Source organism: Alternaria ventricosa (genome assembly GCF_023758065.1).
Source record: "Alternaria ventricosa strain BMP 2768 chromosome Unknown scaffold_31, whole genome shotgun sequence".
Lineage (NCBI taxonomy): Eukaryota > Fungi > Ascomycota > Dothideomycetes > Pleosporales > Pleosporaceae > Alternaria > Alternaria ventricosa.
In genome coordinates, this window is record NW_026055711.1 from 1 (window position 1) to 19063 (window position 19063).

The window sequence follows — 19063 nt, forward strand, 5'->3', positions numbered from 1 at the left end:
CACCTCCGTACTCCCTCACTAACACCACACCAAGCTATCATCCCTCCTCCTAACCCTCTCCAACAACCCCAGCGCCGCGATCCTCGATGGTCTCCGCGGTTTAGAAAGGAAAACGAGTTTGGTGTTTACGTTGCTCAAGGCGAGTGTGTATAGTATTGTGTTGAATCAGCAGATTGATACTGAGGGCGGGGATGGGCATGGGGAGGGCGAGGGGGATACGGGGGAGACGGAGGGGCTGAGTCGGATGAGTAGTCGGGGTTAAAGTGGAGTAATGGGGAGGAGAGGGAGGGAGCTGTTACAGGGAGGCGTGAAGGGACATGGGGCAGGGAATAAGGGATGGGAGGGGGTGGAAAGGGGATGAAACGAGAGCGTTTGACGATTATGATACCCCACTAGATGAGCAAGATTCAGATACTTCGACGTAGCGAGCGGAACAGAGCAGATGGTATGCAAGATAACATGATATGATACAAGATATCTACACAAGCTCTACATGAGCATTTCCACCTCATACCATGCCATGCCTATGATACACATCTACTCCATCCCCCCTCTTCACATGCAGGAGCCCCAACAACAGTCACATAGCCATCCATATACCAACGTATGCAGACTAATGTATGCTCCCTCCATAGTAAACCTTCCTCACATCCACCAGTTTCTTCCCCCTCGCCCTCGCAATCTCATCCGGTAACCTCTGCTGGGTAAGCGCCTCCCACGTCGCCTTGATAACGTTCATTTTATTCCTCGACCGCGGTGTCTTAGCAGACAGATCCTGAAGGCCCGCTGCACGTGCGAGTTCGAAAATGAGATGTTGGACGCGGAGCCCGAAACCTGCTCATAGTCAGAAATCGAGTTTGCAGAAGGTAGGTCACGGAGAAGTCTAGGATAACAGAAAGCATGACTTACCAGGCGGTCTCGCAAAGATCTGGACCTTCGTCGCACCGACCTTCTTCTCCAGATCGCCAAACGTCGTTCTGTTCTCGTAACGAGGAACAGGGCGCATGTTTCGTATGGCGCTCATGACGCTCTGCTTACGGCCTTCATCCGGTTCCACAGATTTGCCTTCTCCGACGCCGAGGAGGCCGTCTTGGTTACCCGCAATGGTCAGGTAGTACATACTTCTTATCTTGCCCATGCGAGTCTGATTGGTAACAAAGTGCGTAACCAGTGTCTTGACGCGAATTTGGCGCAGCTTCTGCTTGTCCCAACCTAGGTATTGCAGTAGGCGCTTCTGCCGTGGGTCCTCTTCTTCTTCGGTCGAGAGACGGCGGGTCTGGCGGACCATGCGGTTTTCGACGCGGGGGAGGTCGGGTGCGATGACCGAGTGGCGCTCGTCGCCTAGGGCTTGGAGGGCGGCAGGGTTCTTGGATGTGTAGGTTGCGCGGGGGTCGAGGGTGGCTTGGGTGACGGCTGCGTCCATGGCTTTTTGTAGGTTCTCGTCGTCTTCTGGTATGCCGTTGGGGTACATCTTGGCGAGATTCTCAGTGGCGATGCGGGTTATGTTCTCGTCGCGCTCGACTTCGTTGGCGATGCGGAAGGTTTTTGGGCCTTCGATGTCGTCGCCTGTTAGGCGCTCAGGTCGGTCCGTCACGGGGTCTACCTGCGCCAGGTCGTCTTCGTAGTTCATACGCCATGGATCTGTTCTTCGCTGGCCCTGTGTGAGTACATCTCGGGCGTCAATTGTAGACTCGGCGGCTTTGATGGCGGCGATTTGCGAGGGTGTGTACTTTTTCTCCAGTAGCGTCGTCTCCGAGGTGTCGTACTTGGGGTACTCTGCTTCGGCGGCCTGGTTGAGGAGCTTGAGGTCATCGGCCTTTATTGACGGGTAATGCGGTCTCCTCTTGCGGGCTTGTCGGGGTGCGGAAGCGTGGAAAGTGCGTTGCGGAGGCGGTTTAGGAAGCGTCGTCGATGCTGCTTTGGTGAAGAGACATCTTGCGGGGCGGCAGACGCTCATTGTTGGCCTTGGACCTCCGGGTGAGGGCCAATTGAGCGCGGGGAGGCGGTAATTGCGGGTGGCCTGCGCGGTGTCGTGATGGTCAAAGTGAAGTTCGGAAAGTTCAGAGTGACTAAGCGGGATGGCTGTAATTGCTCCAGCCAATCGCCGTCGCTTTATCCCAGTGACTAACGCGACTTTCTCTTTTCTCCAATTTCACGATTTAACGCATGTACTCTCGGATTCTTACTCGACCGCTCCGGACACTGCTGGTCAGTAGCCGATATACCCAGATTGCTAGATACAGAATGGCTTCATCAGCAGACAATGTCGCGCCTGTTGAGAGCAACGGCGCGAAAAGATATGCCGAGACGCCTCTACGGAGCGAGGAAGGACCACGAGGCAACTATAGATTCAAGAACAAGCGCATGAAGAATGGACATGCTGAGCAAAGCAAGATTCTGAAAACAAACGGAACCAATGAGGAGGTATTATTGCAGGATGTTACTGCGCTCATCAAGAACCTCAACATAGAAAGAGAAGGAAAGGAAATCTCTTCAACACTGGCAGAAAAGTTCAAGGAGATCGAGGTCGAAATCAAGGAAATCTCTTCCACTGGAGATGGTCTCGGTTTCCAGAAGGATTCAGATTCGGACCAGGTCTATGTCGTACCCTTTAGCGCACCAGGAGACATCGTAACAGCACGGCCACACAAGCACTTTGAGAAAGAAAAGTACTCCATGGCCGACTTCGTCAATGTGATCACGCCCTCACCCCAGCGCGATGACTCTCTAGTAAAGTGCCCCTACTTCGCCAGCTGTTCCGGCTGCCAATTCCAAATGCTACCCTACGACACGCAACTCGCGCACAAAAAGACCATCGTCGAGAAAGCCTACAAGAACTTCTCCAACCTACCACCAGAGCTCATCCCCACCATCGGCGACACAATTGGATCACCATTGCAATACGGCTACCGCACAAAGCTAACCCCCCACTTCGACGGCCCACCCGACGCCCGCCGAAGCGACGGCCGCAACGGCATAAAGCGCACCTTCAAAGAAGTCCCACCCATCGGCTTCATGAAAAAAGGCACCCGCAACACAATCGACATAGAAGACTGTCCCATCGGCACAGACGCCGTGCGCGCCGGCAACAAGCGCGAGCGCAGACGCGTCGCAGACACCATATCCACCTACCGTAAAGGCGCCACCCTCCTCCTCCGGGAATCCACTACCCGCATACCCAAGACCGACTACGACGCCAGTAAAGAAACAGACGCCGACGCTGTAATCGAAGACCGAGGCACGCACATCCACCGCAAAATCTGCATCACAGACCCCAACGCCAAATCCACAGAATACATCTCCGACGAATTCCAATTCGTGAATCCAGCCGGTTCCTTCTTCCAGAACAACAACTCCGTCCTCCCTGTCTTCACACAGTACATACGCGAGAACATCTTGCCTTCACCCAGCCAAGACCACAAAATCACGCACCTCATCGACGCATACTCTGGTTCCGGTCTCTTCACGATAACGCTCTCCGCGCTGTTTAAATCATCGCTTGGAATCGACATCTCATCCAGCAGCATCGAGTCAGCGAGTACAAACGCAAAGTTGAATAACTTGCCGGAATCTTCTACGCGGTTCATTGCGGCGGATGCGGCGAGGCTGTTCGCTTCGATCAAGTCGCCTGCGGAGGAGACGGTCGTTATGTTAGATCCGCCGCGCAAGGGCTGCGATGAGTCTTTCTTGAGACAGCTGGTGCAGTATGGTCCTGCGAGAGTGGTGTACGTGAGTTGTAATGTGCATACGCAGGCGAGGGATGTGGGGGTCTTGGTTGGCGGGATGACGGGTGTGGATGGGGGCTTTGGGAAGGGAGAGGGGTGCTATGAGATTGAGAGTTTGAGGGGCTTTGACTTTTTTCCGCAGACGGGGCATGTGGAGGGGGTTGCTGTGTTGAAGAGGAAAAGCGGTGGGGAAAATGGTGTTAAGGACGTGGAGTCATGAAGTTGATTACGGTTTCTCTTGGTATGGTTAGTGAGCGATCAAAGGCATATCGTGTTGATTGTCTTCTCATTGTCAAATGTTTTGCTGTCATCTCGTGCTCGCTCAATAAGCCATGCCAACATCTACACACATTCCCTACGATATCTCGTCGCTTATGTGCTTCCTGGTCCACCCAGCAGCGCGAACCTTCGGACAATGCTGGGACCAATCTCGTCGTATTCCGCCTTGGTGTGGCAGTAGCTCTTGAACTCGGGAGTCTGACCGAGCAAGCTGCCTCCGAACCATGGGCCGTGTCTTTGCCTCTTGTGCGTGATGACTTGTACGTCCAGACCACCACTCTTTGCGCCTCCGCTCTTCGCTTCCGAAGCCTTAATCCTTGCGTCGACCATGTGCCTGATATCGCGCTGCAGGCGTCGGCCAAAGTCCTTGTATAGTGTTGATCCACCCGAGAGCACAATGTTCTTGTAGAGTCCTCTGCGTACGTCGATGGGGGAGGATTGGATGACGGTGTCGACAATGGTAGGTAGCGGGGTGAGGAAGTCGGAGGAGTAGATCTCGGGGTTGAAGAAGATCTCAGGCGCGAGGAAACGTTCGTAGCCAACATCGACGGACGTAGTCTTGCCGTTGGGATAGTTGACGGTGTGCTTCTTGAATCGGTCGTCTGACTCGCGGTCGAAGCGTGCGAACTCCTTGACAATGTCAGGGCATACGTAGCAGTATTCTTCCTTGATGCGCTCGGCAGTCTGGAGGGAGGAGTCGGGTTCGCCGCGTTCTCGGAGGAGCGATTGTACGAAGTTGGTGATGTCGCGACCGGCGATGGGGACACTCTTGATTGAGGAACCGATGACGTAGCCTTCAGCAACGGGGATAACGTGCGTGACACCAGCTCCGGAGTCGATGACAGTTCCGGTGAGGGATCGGTCCTGCACCTTGGAGCTAGTCCATGACGCGGCCAGGGCGAGCACAGCTTGTACGGCAATGTAGAGACCGGCGACGTTGAACGACTCGAACATAATTTCGGCGGTGGCTTCGCGGTTCTCGGGAGGGTTCAGTGGCTATGGCTTGTCAGCTCCATCCTCCAGCGATTGTAGAGAGATAGCGTACGGGCTCGGTGAGGAGGAAGTGGTGGTCCTCAGGCTCCACTCTCAGGTACTTGAATATCGAGTTGGACCAGAAGCGTTCCATAAGATCCTGCATGCCATTAGTACACCCTACCCTCTATCTGCATGCCTCTCCATACCCAGTTGTCTATCTGACCATGCCTGATCGGGTAGTTGATGCCATAGCCCGCGCCTCCAGCTGCGGCCAGAGCTTCGTCGCCGATGAAGAAGTCGAGGTCCTCAGTACCGCGCTTTCCAGACAGATGCCCACCCGGCCCAGCTCCACCAGTCAGGAATGAGGGCTTGTTCGCAACGGCTGGGCGTCCAGAGCCTGATCCGCCGCTACCGCCTGTTGGGCCTTTGGTAGCTATCGCAGTGGGGAAGACGAAGGAGGGAGAGTCGTTGCCGGCGAAGCCTGGTGGATTGTTATTAGAGGCCAACTCCAAGAATTGAATTGGTCAGCATACCAAGCTTCGAGTATCCCGTACCGCTATAGCCAGTGTCAGTACTCGATCGCAACGTGGGTGCCCATGGCCAGCGGGTAGCTTACTTGTCCATGACAACGGCGGGGGTTTGAGACGCCATCTTTGCTGCTGCTTGGCACAAAAACGAATATGCAACGCAGCTCAGGTGGTACCTGGTATAAGAGCAGAAGCGCGTGGGCTGGGTGTCGAGGTGGCTTCGTCAAAGAGGTGACGACGGCGGTCGGTGCACGTTGTCGAATCAGGCACCGCCCCGCTCCGCCCTTGGCAGCGGAGTGAGACGAAATAGTGGGGAAGGACTTGCTCACTTCGTCAACACGATCGCTCCTACCTCCCTGATCTGCCTTGCCTACCGCTTCAATAAAGTCTGTGTCATACCGCAAAATACTGCAACCACATGGCTTAGGCTGATGCACAGAGGAAAGAGCCATCGCAAGCTCATTTTTGACATCGCTGCTAACCTCCTCTCCACTGACTGTGCACCTACAGCGCTCATCGAGCATCTCTCCCACTCTCATTACTCACCCCGCCGCCACAGGTCCCCATCGCCTTTACATCGGCTCATCCTCTCCATTAATCTCTCATTGTTCCCCTCCCTCAGTCACCTCGTCTGTCCTGGAATTACCTATCTTCTCTCCCGAACCTACACCTGCCCGTGTCTCGAATGACCGCTTAACGACCGTTTCCACAGTCAACCTCACAGCCGTCTGCCGCTATCGCCCACTTTGAAGCGACACCGGACTATCCCGATAATCGGCCAAACATTCCCGCCCCGGCAACAAACGCCCGTCGCGTCTGTACAGATCCAGAACTGCAACCAAGCCTCATCTGAGAACCGTCATCTCTCACTGCATTGCACTGGATACGTTCGGCCTGCGCTTCCGCGACCTTTGTCGACGCTTTTCCACTCACAAAGGCATGTCGGTCCCTAGCCGTCACTATGCACCCATAGACGGAGCTTATCATATTGATACGCACACACGCAAAGCCTCGCGTAGTCCGCCAAACGATGATGTATGCTGCATATATGTTCATGCTGGCGCCGGCTACCATAGTCACCAGAACGAGAGGATACATCTGGAAGCGTGTAACGAGTGAGTTTTCTGGTGTCTTCTCTAGGATGTCCCGCCTACGCTCATGCTAATATATGCAGTGCCGCGCAGCTGGCCATGTTGATTCTGAAGAACGGCGGCTCTGCGCTAGATGCTGTCGAGGCTGCAATCAAGACATTGGAAGATCGAGAAATCACCAATGCTGGCTATGGAAGCAACCTCGCAATGGACGGTGTGGTTGAGTGCGATGCCTCCGTGGTCGACCATTACGGGCGTAGCGGAGCTGTCGGGGCTGTCGCTCGTAAGTCTAGCAACTAAAGGCTATGGTCCAGTACTGACAATGATTACAGAAATCAAAAACCCTATTTCGCTAGCACGAATGGTGCACGACCACACGATGAGTCCACTTACGCTGCGTCGAGTCCCTCCAAACCTCTTGGTGTCGCAGGGTGCAACCGACTTTGCTGTGGAGATGGGTATGCCGATTTTGCCCCACGACGCACTCATTTCTCCCGCCGCGAAAGAGCGCTGGATGCGGTGGCGTTCCGACTTGAGGTCTGCCGAGCGCAAGTCCAGGAAGAGCGGCGCCCACCCGTCCTGTTGGAAGATCAGGGACAATGTGGCGCCAGCGGATGAGCGAGCGCACGAACGCGTGCGCGAACAACACACCCAAAACCTGCTACGCACCCACAAATCCCTACTGCAGTCACAGTCACCTCCGCTTTCCGACGATGTGATGTACGACCAAGCTGAGAATGCATCTTCCGACCCTTCAGTTCCTCCTTCCGAACAGTCGTCGAGCTCTTGGATAAGCGATGAGCAGACCAGTGCACCCGAACTGATCGATCAAGCCCCATCTCCTGCTGACGTACGCCCACCTACTGTTGCAGATGCTTCTCGCAATGCCTTTGTCAACAGTACGCAACAGATCCCTACCCTGAAAGAGTATCGTCGCGATGCAGGCTACGAGAGCATTATGGAAGATGCGCAGATGGAGGACATGACCTACGCACCAAAGCCACGCAAAGCATGGGCTGATGGGTCTGGAGAAGACTTTGACTCTGATTCGAGCGCGCAGACAGCAAAAGGCAATCCCGTGGAGAGCTCTCAGTGTGATGGTATCGACACTGGTCTGCCACTGACTCACGACGAGAACTCAGCCAACTCGAGGTTCGCTACCACATCGACACCTCTGAATAACGCCAAAGAGACCGCGCGACTACCGCCGAAGCCATCTAATACGAGCCGCCATGATCTCGAGGAAGACCACATCACCGACACCGTTGGGGCTATCGCAATAGACAGCTGGGGCAACATTGCTTGCGGTGCATCTTCTGGTGGCATTGGCATGAAGTACCGCGGGCGTGTGGGCCCAGCAGCTCTCGTCGGCGTTGGTGCGGCAGTCATTCCCGTGGACCCCGACGACCCCGAGCAGACCTCTGTCGCGACTGTCACAAGCGGGACCGGTGAGCACATGGCAACCACCATGGCCGCTACGGTATGCGCCGAGCGTCTCTATCAGAGCGTGAAGAAGAGCCGTGGTGGTGACTATGTCGAAGTTACCGAGGACGAAGCTCTCAAGGCAATGATCGAGAACGAGTTCATGGGTACACAGTCCTTGTCGCTTTCATGTGCGATATGCTAACTCCATGCCAGGTCACCCAAGTGTCAAGCACAGCAACTCCGCAGGCGCCATCGGCATCCTTGGCGTCAAGAAGATGCGCTCCGGCATGCTGCTCTACTACGGACATAATACCGACTCGTTCGCGATGGCATCCATGTCATCCGAAGACGACCGACCCGCCTGCTCAATGTCGCGCAGTAACGGCAACGGTCAGATTGCGCAGGGTGGAAGGATGATGCCCATGAGGCGCAACAAGAAGACAAGGTCTACCCCTCGCCGATGATCGTGGCCATACGCGGATACCTGAGCTGCTGCCCTAAGAACCTATATCTCTTAACGCATTGAGCCTCAACCCGGATATTAGCCGATGAGCGTTTGTCACTGCCTATACTCCTGTTCTCCTTCCATTCGTGTAAAAGCATTTGCATCTATGGTAGTTTTATACCCCTGCATGGCGGCTGTGTTTCCTGTCCTTTCTAGCATAGTGAGTGGCGTCTCAAGAAGGGTCAGATTTGTATCATTAGCCCAAAAAAGTCATTTCTTGTTCGTATGCCGAAGAAGACGTGCGTCATGCGATGTAAACCCTCACTCCAAGATTGTCTTTCAACATCAGACGGCATGCATATTTGCGAAGCCGCGTGTCGTCGCTAAGAGATCACGGTCTCTCAGCTTTGGACACAGGGCAGGTGCGTAATAAAGTGTTAATCTTTTTCTTGGCAAGACAAAGTGGCTAACGATGGAGAGGGTTATTTTGGTTGCGTCCTCGCGACAAACCCGACTTCCAAGACGACACCAAAGACGAAATGCAGGGACGCGAATGAACAAATAAGCTGATGCACAAACATGCAGTGAGTCATCTACAACTGTAGTGATCCAAACGACGGCCAATCGCAGCAGCTTACTTTGAGAAACATTATGAGGGTCGTACCAAAGTTCCACGTCCTGAGTGTCCAAACCATTGGAACGCAGGATGTACGTCGCCTCAAGCAGAAGTCTGACTCACAAGAACGTGGCGAATATTCTGAAGTTACGAGTCCCTCCAGATTGACCATCGACTTGATGCATTTCCAGCTTGCTCTCAGCGGTATTGGTGATGCAATACTGTGAGTCACGACGCGCGTAACCAATCACTGATCGGCGAGGGTCAATGAGGGTCCGCGAGTGCCAACGTCTGCTACCCTGTCCCAAAACGCGAGTGCAGTCACACTCAACCGGCTTCGTGATGCAGCATACTATATAACCCTCTGATCTCGTACCGATACTTCCTTCTCCAACGATGGCGTCCAAGAAGTTCGCCCATTGGAACGGCTTCCCCTTCATGACCGCCCCGCGAACGAAATACTACTCTGGCCAGACGCAATCCCCGCTCTTCCGACTATCCCGCGAGATTCGGGATATCATCTATGAATACTACGCACTAGGAGAAGGCGACAATGGCTACCATTACGACAGTGAAACCGGGAAGATGCTCGAGCATTCGCCATCTTCAGAGCCTAAGCGCGTTGTTCGCCTTGGTCTTATGATTACATGTCGCATTGCTGCTGAGGAGCTCAAGAACTGCGCTTTCCGTAAGGTGCAGTTTAGCCCTCATCTTTCGCAGGACGACGGACAGGCGTTTTTGGGACTTGCTTCGAGGGCTGGGCGGTTTCAGTGCTGTAAGTGCTCCATTTATACTCGAGCCTAGAGTGTTTCCCTTTTCACTAACACGGAATATCATAGTGTTGAGATTAATAGACCGTCAAAAGCAACGGATGTTAATCACGGTATGCGAACTGCTAGAGCCTGAAGACTGGCTTGATCTGCATCACCGGTTCCCATCAATTCAAGTGTTGCGTCCGACACAGATGAACAACGGCCTACATCTGGCTCCACTAGACTTCAGCGACGCTCTTCAACATATCCTCATTCTGGCAAAAACCCGCGATCCGCCCAAATTCGCGGAGCTGGCCTGTAGTGTGTTTGGTTTGGGCAGGTGCCCACTGGCTCCTTGGAACATCTCTGACCCCCACAACAACTACTTTGATGAAGGCGCATTGTACAGCGTCTTTTCCTGGCATCCCAACTCGTGGATGTTACCAAGCAACGAAGATCTGGCTAAGCTAGAGGCTCTTATCTGTTTACCTGTCGACTCAGACTTTCGTCACCCGATGGCGGAGGATGGGACCTTCTACTTTGAAGACATATCAGACCACGTCCGGGCCTCTGGATGCACTCTCTGGTACTTCTCGGCGGCATCTATTGCGATCGACTTCTGTGAGTAATCCTTCAAACCCTCCCAACACTCATCCCCATTATGACTCTCTTCATCATAGTATAACTTCCCACTAACAAGCTCAGTGAAAAAAACACCTGAACAGCAGAGACACAATATGCGTACGATCATCCTCAACGAATCCACAGACACCGTCTCCCATTCTGCACACCATGCGCGTGGATTCATACCCTTCTGTCGAGAAAATCCCCAACTTCGCATAGAAAGACGAATCAGACTTTGCGCGCTCGAGTTCACCAGAGAAATTTCAGGGCCAGGCCATTGGGTCATGGAATACAGTTTTCGAGAAATGATGCCCTGGATTGAAGCGGCTTTGGAATTACCCGCGCTTGGGATGTCTGCTTCCTCCTTCAGTCTGGTGATTGAAGGTGGACACGATGCTTGGACTTTCTTCAAATACGCGGCGGCTTTACATGAGGCGACCCTGGAGTACCATCGACGGAACGGGTATGAGATACCAACTCGATCCGATGACCCTCAGTCGATACCTTACAGGCATTGGTGGGACTTTCCACAACATTTCTCAAAGACTGTACGAGATATCACGGAAGGCACATCCTGTATCAAATTCGATGGGGACGCGGGCGACCCTTGGGACACTGACCTGTTCTTCTATGAGCGCAATAACTGGACCGATCCGCAGTGGTTAGCTGATTGGAATAACAACGTCTTCTATCCCAGTATGTCTTTAGACATCTGTAGGGTTACACGCAACATTTTTCACAGGGCAAGCAAAATAACGATACATCGAACGGTCGGGACTGTGGAGAGAGGCTTATCGACCACGCAGTCGTGTGAGGAATGGTGGACGGGCTGCGTTGAAGATTGAGATGATGACTGCCATACGACTCCCGTGAGTATTGTAGCATACTCGCAAAGCAAACAGTATTGTCTCATCATTCTCTTCTCCATGTTCCAGTAATCCGAAAAGTAGGTACCATGATAGTTCTTATAGGCAGCTCGATACCAAATCTATATCCCTTTAATACCCAATTTCCTCAAGTATTTTTAAATGCCTGCAATATCGTCAGAGATCTTCATTGTAAGATCAAGATCGGATGTGCTAATGTGAACGCGCTCACTTCTACAGGAGCGGATTATTCGCCATAGCTCGATGTTGAAGTGATCTTAGACATTCTCTTCGGTTTCAATCCCTGAAACCCTCGAAAGAATATATACACTGCTACATACTTTGAAACGACGTGTTTAGTAACTACACCTGCATTGCGATTATACGCTGTGTTACTTAACTGTGTCGTGCTCGCATTTCTGCAAAAGCACATTTAATAAAAAGACAGCTACTGCGTCTTTTGTCTCCTGCACTCGTCTCATCATGAGCTTCGAGCGAGGGCGTGTATCATCAAAGCTATGGCAACCATACCGTATACCAAAGTACAATCTCAATAACTAGTCCGACCCAAACCAGACCGCAGTCTGAGTCAAAGGCGTACTCTATTCGTTCTGAGGGCGTATATTGTAGTCAAATCAAGACTCAGTTCAGACAGGATACTCTTGCGCATCGCATTTGACAGCTTGTCACAGTGACGCCGATAGCCGTATCTAGGTCATCGACTTACCAACCCACCAACGTACACACCCAAAGTTCCTCGCGAAAAGACTTCAAATTCGAGCGCGAGTCCACAAGCCGTATCTAGGCGCGTCCAGTCGTTGATGGTGAGAGACTAGAATTTCTTGTCGCGCGTCATCGGGGATAAAGGCGGCGAGATTGGCTTAGCGCCACTACGCTAACGATCAGTCCCGCCTCCACCCACTTGCACCCTTCTCCTCTGCAGCCACACATGCGTTTGGGTTGTAACAGTCCCTACATCGCGCGACAATCTCGGTCACTTCGGACGAACGCATAAGATTGAGCAGTGGACGGTTCTCAGAGCAGCGCTGGGGAGGCATGAGTCATCGTCAGAGTCACAGCGAGGAGTACGGGCGGCTCTCGCTTAGCCAATCAGCGGTACCTTCTCGCACGCGCGAACCATGGTCCTTTACAGTGTCCCAGTCTTTGGGATTCCGAGTGCAGTCATGCACAACCTCTTCCTGGACGGACGCTTCTTAAAGCTTCCACATATATACCTCATTTCTCCCTCTTGTCTCTCATGTTCCTTCCGCCAATGGCGTCCAAGAAATTCGCCCACTGGAACGGGTTTCCGTTCATGACTGCGCCGAGGACAAATTATTACTCCGCACAGTTGCAATCACCTCTCTTTCGCCTGCCTCGAGAAGTCCGAGATGCTATTTACGAACAATATGTACTCGGTGAAGACGGTTACCATTACGATAGCGAGACTGGCAAGATGCTCTACACGGTCGAGCCAAGACAAACGGTCCGTCTGGGTCTCATCATCACCTGTCGAATTGCGCACGAAGAGCTCAAGAATATGGTCTTCCGGAAACTGCATTTCAGTGCGCATTTGTCTCATAACGACGGGCGTTCTTACAGGGGGCTAAGTTCTCGAGCAGGCCGTTTCCAACGCAGTAAGTATCCGCGCGGTTATAGCATCAAATGATCTCCCAACTAACGCGTCATTACTATAGTGCTTCGATACGTGGAGCGTCAAAAGCGGAGAATTTTGATCACCGTCTTCGAACTGCTACAGCCCGAAGATTTCCTCGATCTATATACTCGCTTCCCTTCGGTCAAAGGATGGTTTAACGAACCGTTGCGCCAATCAGGTAGGTCTTGGAAGTTCCTAATCTCATGGTACGCGTGCTAATCTCGCATCTCCCAATCTGCAGCGACACAACAAAGAGACGAACTCGCAGGCTCGGAGCAACGTGCAACACAGGCGTTCAGCGACGCTCTTCAGCACGCTTTGGTATTGGCCAAGAATCGTAACCCCCCCGAGTTCGCAAGACTCGCATCCAAAACGTTCGGCGCACGTCTGTGCCCCGTTCCTATCGCGCGATCCTTTCCGGAGTTCAACTACTTCGTGAACGGTGCGTTGCTCGACATTTTTTCCTGGAGTCCTAAGCCGTGGCATCTTCCAAGCGATGTTGAGCTGGCTAGGCTAGAGTCTGTTATGTGCATGCCTGGGGATGACAACGACAGCTTACCGACGATGGAGAATGGATTCTCATATTACCTAGACTCAACCACTCATCTTGAACTAGCGACAGAGCGATGGTGCTTTTCTGCAACATCAATCGCCATCGACTTCCGTAGGTACGAATCCTCCAAACATCACGTTTGATATATAGACGCACTATTCTAGTATGAGTCTTCGCTAACAACCCCAGTACGGGAAATGCCTCAGCAGAGAAGACAGAATCTACGCCTGCTCAAACTTAATGAAAGTTCCAAAGCTGTTTCGCGTCCTGCCAGCCACGCTTGCGGCCTAATACCTTTCTGTCTCGAGAATCCAAAGCTCCGCGTGCAAAGACGCATCAGCCTGTTCACCAATCTTCTGCCCGATGGTTTCAGCTCGTCCCTGGTTTGGCATGAGGGTGTCACGTCGCTCTTGGTATCAGAGTGTATCCGAGTGATCATGCCCTGGATTGAAGCAGCCCTGGATTTGGCCAAGCTTGGGATGCCTGCGGACTCTTTCCAGCTAGTCATTGATGGAACGACGAGAGAAGCTTGTGAGCTTTGGAAAGTATTAAAACACGCGGCAGCCCTACAAGAAGCTCTACTCGAGTACCTTCGACTGAAAGGAACCCGTCCAGGTGCTAGGCCCCTAGATCCCCACTACACGGATTGTTGGAGCTTTCCGGATTACTTTCCAAAAGTCATACGAGACATCGTAGAAGGCACGTCAGTCATCATGTTCGATGGACCTGTGGGTGAGTTGTGGGATCCTGAGGTGGTCTTCTCTATACGGAAGAATTGGACTTATGAGCAGTGGGATCAAGACTGGCAAGACCATGTCTTTTTCTACGAGATTCCTACGAACTTTTACAGAGATGCAGAAGATCGCTACAAAGTGAGGCCGCAATTGTCTGCGTCAGGACGACGGATGGCCCTAGCTGGCCTACGTAGCTCAAACAACACTCAGTCGAGCGCATGAGGGGTGTATCGACCTTGTAGCACCTGGCGCCGAAAGCCGACATACTTCGCTCCATATTCAGCAGCATACCAGCAATCTATGCAGCCAGATCTAGGATATAATATCTATCCCATTCTACCTGCCATCGTATCCCTTAACCCCCTTGACCCCACTCCCCTCCACCTTCCCACTCGCAACCCCCAAACTCCTCTCAAACGCCCCCGTAATCCCCATCTGATCCGTCAACACACTTACCATATCAAACCCTCTCTCCACATATCCCCTCGCATCCTCGCCCGAGTTACAATACATAGCCACCTTCTTCCCCTCCGCATGCGCCGCCTCCTTGATCGTCTCAATCGCCTCCTCCAACTCCTTATCCATAGTCGGAGTCAAAATAGGATGACCAATGTTGTTACCAAGATCAAAGGGCCCGATCAGCAAACAGTCGACACCGGGCAAAGCGGCGATTTCACGGCAGCAGGCCAGCGCCGACGCTGTTTCTATCTGCACAATGGTGAGGAGCGAAGTATTTGCGTGGCGCAGGTAGTAAGTCAGTGGTTCATTTGAGAAACACTGTGTTGGTAGCGGTGAGCCGAAGCCGCGCGTTCCTTCTGGCGGGAATTTGGCGGAGGAAACGAGCTTTTTGGCGTCGTCGACGGTGTAGATGAGCGGGACTATGACGCCGTGGGCGCCACTGTCGAGGGCGCCTGGGGTGGTGTTAGATTTCCACTTGGAGACCTTGGGATGGAGGAGAAGGTGGCAAAGGGTAACTCACGTTTTACCATCCAGGGTTCGTTGGCGGCGATGCGGACGAGAGGGCTTACGCCCGCGTGGGCGATGGCGGTTACGGCTTCGTGCATTTGGCTGTCGTTGATGTTGCCGTGCTCCGTGTCGACGCATATCCAATCAACGCCTGAACGAGCAATTGCCCGCGCGTGGTTCGTGCCTGGAAGCATCTGTCACACCATCATCAGCCTTTACATCGAGTCAACTTCGCGTTGGGTGTTGTTTGCCTGCCATCCTCCGAAAGTCGGCCCTCCTTTCTGGAACGCCTTGTATACCCGGCTTGCTTCTTGCAGGGTGTTCATGTTGCGGGGATGAGATGCGAATTGCTTGTTTCCTGGGAAGAAAGAAATACGACTTGTGAAGACCGCGTGGGGTTTTGCTTGGTGGACGTTTAGTGTTGTGGCTCTTCGCAGGGCGTGCGGTATCGTCATGGCTTTTGTAGGTACGAGAGGGGTATTGCCGCGTGGAGAGGTTTACCCCACAATGGGACGCGCTAGGGGATGCGGGTTGATGGGGAACGGCAATACACCTTTGCTGTCTTTACACGTCACGATCGTGAGGATGATGTCTTTTAAAGAGATGCAGACGATAAATTGTAGCATAAACCTGGGCTTTTAAGCGTGTTGGCGTGAACATCCTTCATGAAGAGATGAGTCAAGGGCGTTCGAGTTGCGGAGGATACGACGCCCTGCCGGATTTTGTGGACCCATCCGTCTCGTGTCATCAACATCGACGCGGTATGGCCATCGCATCACTTATCCTCAACACACTCCGCGATGGCATTGCCAAAGCTTACCAACAGACACTAGAAAACGTCACGTAAAGTGTAACGAGATACGACCTCATTGTCTCAGGTAAGCAGGCAAGTTTCCCCATACCTACACTCAAAGACAACCCTGCTTACCTGGATAGATGTACAAGCACCGGCCGCAAATGCGATCCTGGTACAAATGACAGACTCGATTTTAGCCTTTCTGTCCGCTGGACGATTTCGCGCTGCGATGGGCTTGTTTCATAGAACTTCTAGTGAAGTCGGGTCCGATCAGAATTTTGATTACAGCTACAATCTTGTACAACACTCAGCCACGGCCCAAATTTTTGGGAACAGGACTCAGTCACACTTCGGAGGCTAGACATCGTACGTAAAGACAAAAGGTTTTCCCCCCGTAACTCTGAAGGTCGCGTTTCTCGCCACGACCTCCCCATTCACCTTGAAAGCCCCTCCAACATATCCGTCCTGCGACGACAGAGGTAGAACCACCGTGCCCGAAGTACAATTAGGACTCATCACTTCCAACCTAGTTATAACACGCCCTGTAGCATTCCAAGCGACAGAGATCTCACCACCCGGCACAGGGACTCTGCCCCTAGCCCACTTCAAGTCCAGCGTAACAGGAGCGACTCGCCATTCAGTGTACCCCGGAGCTACGGGCTTCACTCCCAAGACATGATCGCTGAGCTCCCCAGTGGGACCTGCAGCCCAACCGTGGCAGAGGCTAGTTCCCCTCCCAAGTGCAGGCGCACCGGCTGCGTCCAAGGTCTCCCAGAAGCATCCGGTGTAGTTTGCTCCTTGCGGGTCGGCCATTGGCGCCCAGAGGCTTTTGAGCAGATCCATGGTCGTCTCGCTGTCGTTGGTCTCGAATGCGGCACGAAGGTGGTAGGCGCTTGCGTAGGGGCTGATGTACTTTGAGAACCCGGCTGCGATAGTTCCGTTCGAGAAAGCGAGAGGACCGTTTGGTGTTGAAAGCTGACGGAGGGTGCTCAGAACGCGGGAGGGAGTGTGGTTGGATCTGGTCACACCAGCGAGAATGGCCAGGGCATTCGAGTCCTGTGCGAAGCTGTTGTCGATGGACTGGGAGAGGTAGTAGGCGTTGAGTTCATTAGACCAAAGGTTCTGGTCGATCGCGATGCGCAGAGCATCAAGGCGGGTAGTGTATGGCTCGGTGTCGATGCCACCGTCTGCAAGGAGCCTGATGCACTCCTGGAGTGCGTATGCGTAGACCATGTTGAACTTGGTAACAACACCCGCCTGCGATGGATCGTAATAGTTCCAGTCGCCGCCCAAGGCAGGGTTGGTGATGTTCAACAACCCGCTTTCGGGCAGGACTTGAGAGTGTGCCCAGTCCAACATGCGTACGGCTTTGGGTGCCCACGTCTTTGGCATATCGACGTCGCCGCTGCGCATGTAGAAGTTTGCAGCTGCGGTGAGGAGGTTGAAGGAGTAGCCAATCAGGCCAGTGACGTTGGCATCGACTGGAGATGCAAGTGGCTCTTGTTGGATCTTTGCCGTGGGTGCGAAGAATCCTGGGGTCAGTTGGAAGGAACCAAGAAGATCGAGCGTGCCTTTGATGTAACTGATGCCGTTGGTACTCGACAGCGAGGATACGAGCGCAATATCTAGATCGCCGGCATACGCAATGCGGTCGCGTTTCGAGCCGTCGACCGTTGTATCGTGCGGGTTTGTGCCCATTAGAAAGTCCGGCAAGAACGCCTCGTCCGTCAAAGAGGCTGAATAGATCGATTGGCCTGTTAGAGTCGTAGCAGACAAGTTGCGAAACACGGCAGAGTGGCCGAATGACGCGCCCAACCCAAAGGATCCGAAGAATGCCGAAGTCTGCGAGAATTCGAGAACGGGAACCTTATTGAAAGATACTGCGATGCCAGTCGTATCCACAGTAGCTTCCACTTTGTGCCAGATACCAAGGGTAATGTTTGCTGGCAATTCCGCGAATGCAAGGGGAGGAGAATCCTCAGTGGATCCGAAGTGTGCTGAGATCGATCCGTTGACAATATTGCAGAAGATGTAGATTCCGGAGTTGAGAGTGTCGGCCAGTACGGAGAAGCCGAATCCTTTAGTAATAGGCTCGACTTCGAATGCAAGCTGGTAGCTCATCAGTCCAGCAGCGGCGCCGCCTGACAGGACTTGAGGGGCTTGGCTCTCTACCAGAGAACCTTCGGAGGAGACCTGCCAGAACGCCGGAATGGAGTGCGCAGGAATGTCGTTTAATTGAACTGTCCGCGCTCCAACCTTCCAGATTCGATTGAGCTCCTCATCCGAGGTCTCAAAGTATCCCGGTAGTTGATCAAGGGGTATGTTCGGGATCGTGGGCCTCACACCGACGTTCTTCAAGACCAGTTCGCCTGTCGTCGAGAGGTTGAGCTTCTGGTATCTGAAGCCACCCTGGATGAGTCGATTGGTATGTATCATAGGCCCAGTGACATTGTACTGATTGACTCTGTAGGTGTCCATAGCTGCGGCCAAAGCGATTGGACCATCGCTCTGCAAAGTGAATCAGTATGAGTTTCAAGCACTTGCGGTGTAAGACTTACGGTGTAGAAACTGTCTAGTACTGCTCTAGTCTCGCTATACGTGATCTCTAGACCAGACGTATCGCCAGTGGCTGAAAGGACTTCGAAAGTGGGATGGCCTTCGACATTAGCACCGTAGTCGAGGATGACCACGCCAGGAGCCGTAGTGGTCCCTTTGAGGATGGTGGTGCCATTTGAACCGAATATCGCTGGCAGGCTGTCGTTTGCTCGGTGCACACGGTGCAGTGACTGGGATCTTGGTGTTGTTGCCGCTTCTGCAATGGTCAGGCAAGCCAGCAGGGCCAGTTGAGAGAAACCCATGATGTGATGGAAGTCCTCGTTAAGGACTGAACGAATGTAGTAAGAAAACGAATGGAGAGAAGATAGACTAATGCGACGAAAAGTAGAGCGGTTATCACATACCTATGTATATATTAGAGATCGTCAATCTCTTTCATCCTGTCCGAGATACGACTACCCACCAAGACCTTGGTG

The 19063-nt window shown here is 53.0% G+C and overlaps 6 protein-coding genes across 6 annotated transcripts; 3 read left to right on the forward strand and 3 right to left on the reverse strand.

Annotated features, from left to right (window-relative positions):
* Window positions 1–613: 613 nt before the first annotated feature.
* Window positions 614–1957, reverse strand: J4E93_010467 (uncharacterized protein; the record flags this gene model as incomplete). The annotated part of the gene is made up of 2 exons (XM_049348346.1): window positions 614–834; window positions 910–1957. 2 exons carry the CDS (start codon window positions 1955–1957, stop codon window positions 614–616), a joined length of 1269 nt encoding a protein of 422 aa, XP_049194417.1.
* A 209-nt stretch (window positions 1958–2166) lies between these two features.
* J4E93_010468 (uncharacterized protein) lies at window positions 2167–3945 on the forward strand (the record flags this gene model as incomplete). Its single annotated transcript, XM_049348347.1, has 1 exon — window positions 2167–3945. One exon carries the CDS (start codon window positions 2167–2169, stop codon window positions 3943–3945), a length of 1779 nt encoding a protein of 592 aa, XP_049194418.1.
* A 152-nt stretch (window positions 3946–4097) lies between these two features.
* Window positions 4098–5630, reverse strand: ARP3 (Arp2/3 complex subunit, actin nucleation center; the record flags this gene model as incomplete). The annotated part of the gene is made up of 5 exons (XM_049348348.1): window positions 4098–5000; window positions 5050–5136; window positions 5186–5460; window positions 5513–5535; window positions 5596–5630. 5 exons carry the CDS (start codon window positions 5628–5630, stop codon window positions 4098–4100), a joined length of 1323 nt encoding a protein of 440 aa, XP_049194419.1.
* Window positions 5631–6536: 906 nt separating this feature from the next.
* J4E93_010470 (uncharacterized protein) lies at window positions 6537–8486 on the forward strand (the record flags this gene model as incomplete). The annotated part of the gene is made up of 5 exons (XM_049348349.1): window positions 6537–6541; window positions 6598–6621; window positions 6681–6880; window positions 6930–8186; window positions 8236–8486. The coding sequence occupies 5 exons, from the start codon at window positions 6537–6539 to the stop codon at window positions 8484–8486; spliced, it is 1737 nt and encodes a 578-aa protein (XP_049194420.1).
* Window positions 8487–9479: 993 nt separating this feature from the next.
* J4E93_010471 (uncharacterized protein) lies at window positions 9480–10464 on the forward strand (the record flags this gene model as incomplete). Its single annotated transcript, XM_049348350.1, has 2 exons — window positions 9480–9771; window positions 10079–10464. 2 exons carry the CDS (start codon window positions 9480–9482, stop codon window positions 10462–10464), a joined length of 678 nt encoding a protein of 225 aa, XP_049194421.1.
* Window positions 10465–14605: 4141 nt separating this feature from the next.
* On the reverse strand, window positions 14606–18889 carry J4E93_010472 (uncharacterized protein; the record flags this gene model as incomplete). Its single annotated transcript, XM_049348351.1, has 4 exons — window positions 14606–15180; window positions 15249–15419; window positions 16604–18539; window positions 18590–18889. The coding sequence occupies 4 exons, from the start codon at window positions 18887–18889 to the stop codon at window positions 14606–14608; spliced, it is 2982 nt and encodes a 993-aa protein (XP_049194422.1).
* Between the last annotated feature and the right edge of the window lie 174 nt (window positions 18890–19063).